At 38.2% G+C, this 5,647-nt stretch overlaps 1 protein-coding gene across 1 annotated transcript; it reads left to right on the top strand.

Moving 5' to 3' along the window:
- The first annotated feature begins 622 nt into the window (after window positions 1–622).
- Window positions 623–3,735, top strand: LOC149834626 (uncharacterized). Its single transcript, XM_090009419.1, has 5 exons — window positions 623–730; window positions 839–1,267; window positions 3,126–3,211; window positions 3,331–3,422; window positions 3,506–3,735. Exons 1-5 carry the CDS (start codon window positions 623–625, stop codon window positions 3,733–3,735), a joined length of 945 nt encoding a protein of 314 aa, XP_089865545.1.
- Window positions 3,736–5,647: the final 1,912 nt, after the last annotated feature.

The raw sequence follows: 5,647 nt of genomic DNA, 5'->3' as shown, positions 1-5,647 counted from the left end.
ACTAATTACTAACTTTATTTTTAGGTCCCTAATTTTTCAACGCCTAAAACAGTAAGCGCCAAGTTGTAGCCACCACCCTCCCATGCTTTCCTTCTGTGTTCTGTGCTATTTTGGTGGTGCACTCTGCTAAGCGTCCATGATTAGCTGTATAAAGGTTCAATACTAAATGAATAAGAAGGTAGACGCTCATCCTTTTCATCTTTTCTGCTTAAAATCTTTCTGAGATCAGCGTTTGGTAGACATGCATGGAGCTCCTTCCAACATGGCTATGATGGTTCAGTGGGGAGTCTGAAACCTGTGGTCTGGATTTCTGATTTTCTTGCTCTGGATTAAGTGAGGTAAATGAAAAAACAATGGATTTTGCTTTCTCTTGTACGCAATCAAAGATTCTTTGGCAAATAGAGTAAATGCAATAAAAAATGCATTGATTGTATCTGCAAGATTTTCAGTGAAATGAAGAGGAAGGATATCTGGATATGCATGAAGCTTTCAATATTAGAATGAGCTCTGTTAGAAGCTTTCATCTTGCCAACTTCTATATAAACCATCACCAGTGAAATCAGATTATAAAGCATCTCTTCCTATCTGAGCCAGACCTTTGCTAGTTGCTTTACATATTAGAATGAGCTCTGTTGATGGTATGGCTAGCTCAAGTCCCTCCAAGAGCACCAACCTTCAAAGCTTTCTCAACTGCATCACACCCACTGTTCCAACTCAATGTTTGCCAAAGGTTAGAGACATGCATTTTCTGTATTGCAACAAATTTTGGTGCAGCAGAAGTATATGTACAGTTTATATGTGCTATGGAACAAATTTTTTGCTTTGTGTGGATTTGCAGGTTTCTTTTAAAAATACTAGCAGGTTGGGACAACCATGGGGTGGGGACACCATTGAATATTTCAGTTTAGGTGATCTTTGGAATTGTTACAGTGAGTGGAGTGCTTATGGTGCTGGAGCACCAGTTGTCTTGGATAATGAAGAAACTGTATTCCAGTACTATGTTCCCTACCTTTCTGCAATCCAGATATACGTTGATTGGAGTTCTGGAGAGGATAGTGAAATGGGTGATAATGAATTGACGGACTCTTCTTCTTCTAGAGACTCATGCAGTGATGAGAGTGAGACAGGAAACGTTTGGGTAGTACAAGGGATGGATTGTGAGCAGAGAAATGGAATCATGTGGCATTTGAAGGAGAGACTGGGTTATCTTTATTTTCAGTATTTTGAGACAGCATCTCCCTATGGACGAATCCCACTAGTAGATAAGGTAATGTGACCTTTCACAAGATCTTTAACTTGCTGTTTCTCCATAGTGAAGCTCAGGACCAAAATAAGAAGTGGTTCTGTTGATCACAGACAGATTAGATTTACAAGAAAAGAGACGAAATGATAATAAAATTATTTGAAATGCTGTGGAATTTATTGTAAATGTATTAGTAGTTCGAGACCAAAACATGTGCATCTTTCATTAAAGGTCTATAATAATTCTAGCCATCTGACCAGCATGAGTTTGTTTGAAACAGCCAAAGGTAACTAATTGTATTTTTCGTGCATTCAGCAATGCATGAGATGTGACCAAATTTGTAATATTTCAATTTGCCTGGTCATAGAAATGTGGAGGTTGATGAACTTGACTGTCTCGTAATTGTTTCAAGAAACGGACAAAAATACTTAAGGGTGCATTTGAATGCATCAGTTCTTGAATCAAAGGGGTTTTATTTTAGAAGCGTGGATTACAGATCCATGTGTCCCTTGCCCGAACCCCCAAGATCATGGCCAAAGGTCCATGGATTTACACTGAAAATGAATCTCAGACCCTTGAAAGAATGATATGAGAATGTGTTTGAATTGCTCAGATTTGCCATGGCTGCCACACTAAATCCCATCCCTTAAGATCCGAGGGATTCAGGCGCTACCTAAATGAATTTGCAACCAATGAAGCATGAAAAAAGTTTGTTGAACTCCAAAGAACTAGTAGTTGAAATGCGCAATCAATGAACTTTGCCACGTTCTCTCATGGCACCAGAGCATTACCTAAGAACAGCTGCTAGTATTAACTTCTGGCAGTTACAAATCATTCATAGTAGTTGAATAATACCTATCTTGAATAGAATGGTGTTTTCTTTTACATTTATGTGTATAACATTGAATTGTTTTTTAATGTTACCATGTGTACTTCAGTACTTGTAAATCTAGATTGTTTCAGATAAGTTGCCAATTTTGCTAGTGCCTGAAGAACAAGAGCACCTCGTGGCCTGTAATAGGACATCCAAATCAAAGCGGCAGTTTCTCCCAGCTATCAAAAACAGAAAAAGGTCAATTGTAATTCGCTCTGCCATGTCAGAGCATAGGGATGCACACGAGCTGGGTTCAAGCTGAGCTTGAACACCTTTTGCCCAGGATCGGCTCCAGTCGAGCTCGAGCTGAATACCTTTAGTTTAAGTTTTTTTTTAAGTTTTTGAAAATTGTGTCAGAAGACTTTTTGAAAGAAGGGAAGACAATGGGATTTGAACTCATACCACTTCCAGTGGAGACCAACAACCTACCCATTAAGGTAAGACTTTTCTTTATAACCATATTATGAACAAAATAATACATATATAAAGTCTAATTTCTTTATATACCTATGTGAGCCAAGCTTAATCGGTCTTACCAAGCTTATCAGAGTAAAACTGGCTATTCAAGCTTGGCTCGTTTACGTGTACCAAGCCTGAACCCTTGTTCAAGCTCGGCTCATTTATTTTTTTGAACGAATTTGAGCCGAGCTTAAACGGGCCGAGCCCAAGCTAGCTCAGATCGTTGTGCATCCCTAGTCAGGCGTACAGGCGTTCCTGTTCTTCAGGACTGGAAAGCAAGATCAGTGGCATCTCCCTTTGTGGTTTTCTTGGCATTAATGTACAAAAGATCAGAAATTCTATTTCTGATAGTTTTGTCATAATTCACTGTCATAATTCACACTATGGAGAGTATGAGTTCACCCAAAGATTCATTAGTTAACATGTCCATCAAGTTCAATTCTCATTTTTAGTAATATCACTTGAATGGTAAGAAGGTGCATAATGATCTGTAATACAGGTATTATTGTAGTACTAAGCTTTGATTTTCTGATTTTTTTTCCTGACCAGATTAATGAGCTCTCCCGACCATATCCTGGGCTCAAATCATTGAAGAGTGTGAATGTTTTGCCTGCCAGTTGGATGGCTGTATCTTGGTATGAATTTCTCCTTCCGCACTCATTCATTTTTTCAAGTTAGTTCCTAATTATCAAAAAACCTTCTCAAGAAGTACGAAATTTGACAATTAAGACATCAAAAGAACTGTATTTTTCAGGTATCCTATTTATCATATTCCCTCAAACAGAACAGTGAGAGACTTGTCTGCATGTTTTCTCACATACCATATTTTGTCTTCGTCCTTCCAAGGTTAGCCCCGACAGTAACACCTTTCTCTCTGTATATCTTATATTTTGGTTAAAGTACGATGAAATCCTGACATATGATCGCAGATAGGGGAGCTGATGAGATGAGAAATTCCGAAGATAGGAAAGGAATGATGTCCTTGATACCCTTTGGCTTGGCCACTTACAAGATGCAAGGCAGAATTTGGAATGATCCAGAAAGCACAGACCATGAACACATCATTTCCATGCTGAGTGCAGCAGCCTCATGGCTAAAGCAACTTGAAGTCCAACACCATGACTTCAATTATTTCACAGGGTTTAGGCAATATATTTGATATCACTTTCCTATAAAATGATGATGATGATAAATCCATTCTCTCCTCTGGATAATTCATAATGGTAAATCACAATCATCGTCATCATGGAGATCTCTAATGTGCACATGATTGGAGGAAGGAAATACAGGCAAGACCACAAGATAACAAGAAGCGACCTATTTAGTTCTATTTCCAATCGCCAGCAAAGCCTCATCAACTGTTCATCCTTCAATAAATCCTACAGTAGCCTCTCAAACTGTAGCCTTTAAACCAGAATACAGTTTTTGTTGCAAGTTTACTGTGTCTGGTAGAGGATTGAATTCTCTTCAGGAGTTGCTCATCTAGTTTTACTCGGGATGTTTTTCCTTCAACCATCATACTCTTACAAACAAAAAGAACAGAAAAAAAAGAAATACCAAATGTTGCACAAGTCTTGCATAATGATATTAGATTCAAGAGGTATACATTGTGCTTTATGTTTTCAGTCATGGCTTTTTATACAATGGAAAATTCATTCGGGACCCTCAAGTATCATAGGGCAAAAGGTCGGTCATGACAGTCACTAGATTGTATGAAAAATGAGCAGACTTACAGGATTCTCTCTCTCTCTCTCTCTCTCTCTCTCTCTCTCTCTCTCTCTCTCTCTCTCTCTCCATCCATGTGTGCGTGTGTGTATCATGAAGCTACAACCTGGAAGACTCCTGTAACAAAAATAACCGGAGGAACTGAATGCATAACAGTGATCAGTGAAAGAAAAAAAACAAAGGAAATAGTTCATTTAATTTCACAATAAATTATCACAGACATTGAAAATCATGATATCATATTATTTTATTAAATTCAATAATATACATATCATTTTCTATACCGATTTAATGCTTCATATATATTCTCTTTCTTTTATAGGGGAATAAGTACATGCATCTTACAAGCATGAGGTTCGACATATGTTATTAGCCGGTAACGCTGACCCCTTGAAACAAATACATGCTGTAACAGAGAAACAATCATGTAACTATCAGTTCATCCTGTACATGAATTAAGCTGTATGAACATCCTCTCAATAAAACCAGAGAAGGAAAAAATAATATTTTACCGCCCATAGATCTCTCACAGTAACAAGGGTGTATTCTGAGATGCCAATTTCTCTCCATCCTATACTTATGGGAGCACGGGATGAGCTTCTATTCCATAAGACAACTGCTATTCTTCCTGCAAAAAAAGGTCCCACCCACACCTACATCCAGGATATAATTTCAACTATCAAAGGCATGAAAGAAATAAACGGGACCTACTTGAAAGCGCTACTGGCATTTTATTCTCCACTTTTGCATATATACTACCTCCAAACCATTTGTTGATCTGATTTTCCTTCCTTGGGCACCTAATGGGTCCTGATTAATAGATATAACCTCTTTATGGACAAGGATGTTCAAGGTCGCTCTACTTGCGGACAGGATGTCATAGCCAATCAGCTATGGAGCCTGTCATAATTCACAATCTTGGAGATAGTTATGGACAAGAAGTAATTGATAGGAAATACAAGGATGAGGCAAACTAGGGAATTCCACCTTCATCAGTGCCCAGATGCTAAAATGTGAATGATACTACTCTATGTTCATCCCTCCATTTCCTACTTCCAACATTTCAGGATCTGCAATCATGTTTAGATAATATTTTTAAATGTCTTCTTCCATAAATCAGAAACCAGTGCCTCAGAATTCCATGAGGTCCACAATATGGCTGAGAAGCAGTAAGTACAGCAGTTTCCCTGTACACAGACCAGGAGAGCACCATCCAAAGTTGTTATAAGTTTCATACTACTGTCCAGTTGGCAACGAGTTCATGATAGGCACATTGGCTCACCAATGACCACAGAAATTAACAGTTACATGCATTTTCTGTGAACATTATGGTTTGGTCATGTATT

Source organism: Nuphar pumila, chromosome 6, assembly GCF_984573655.1.
Source record: "Nuphar pumila chromosome 6, dmNupPumi1.hap1.1, whole genome shotgun sequence".
Lineage (NCBI taxonomy): Eukaryota > Viridiplantae > Streptophyta > Magnoliopsida > Nymphaeales > Nymphaeaceae > Nuphar > Nuphar pumila.
This window is presented reverse-complemented; position numbering and strand designations above follow the sequence as displayed.

Bases quoted from the DNA above. Each gene is read 5' to 3' on its own strand.
- LOC149834626 (XM_090009419.1), top strand. From the start codon at position 623: ATGAGCTCTGTTGATGGTATGGCTAGCTCAAGTCCCTCCAAGAGCACC. The intron at 731-838 runs GTTAGAGACATG...GTGGATTTGCAG, and splicing joins CAACTCAATGTTTGCCAAAG to GTTTCTTTTAAAAATACTAG. The intron at 3,212-3,330 runs GTATGAATTTCT...TGTATTTTTCAG, and splicing joins AGTTGGATGGCTGTATCTTG to GTATCCTATTTATCATATTC.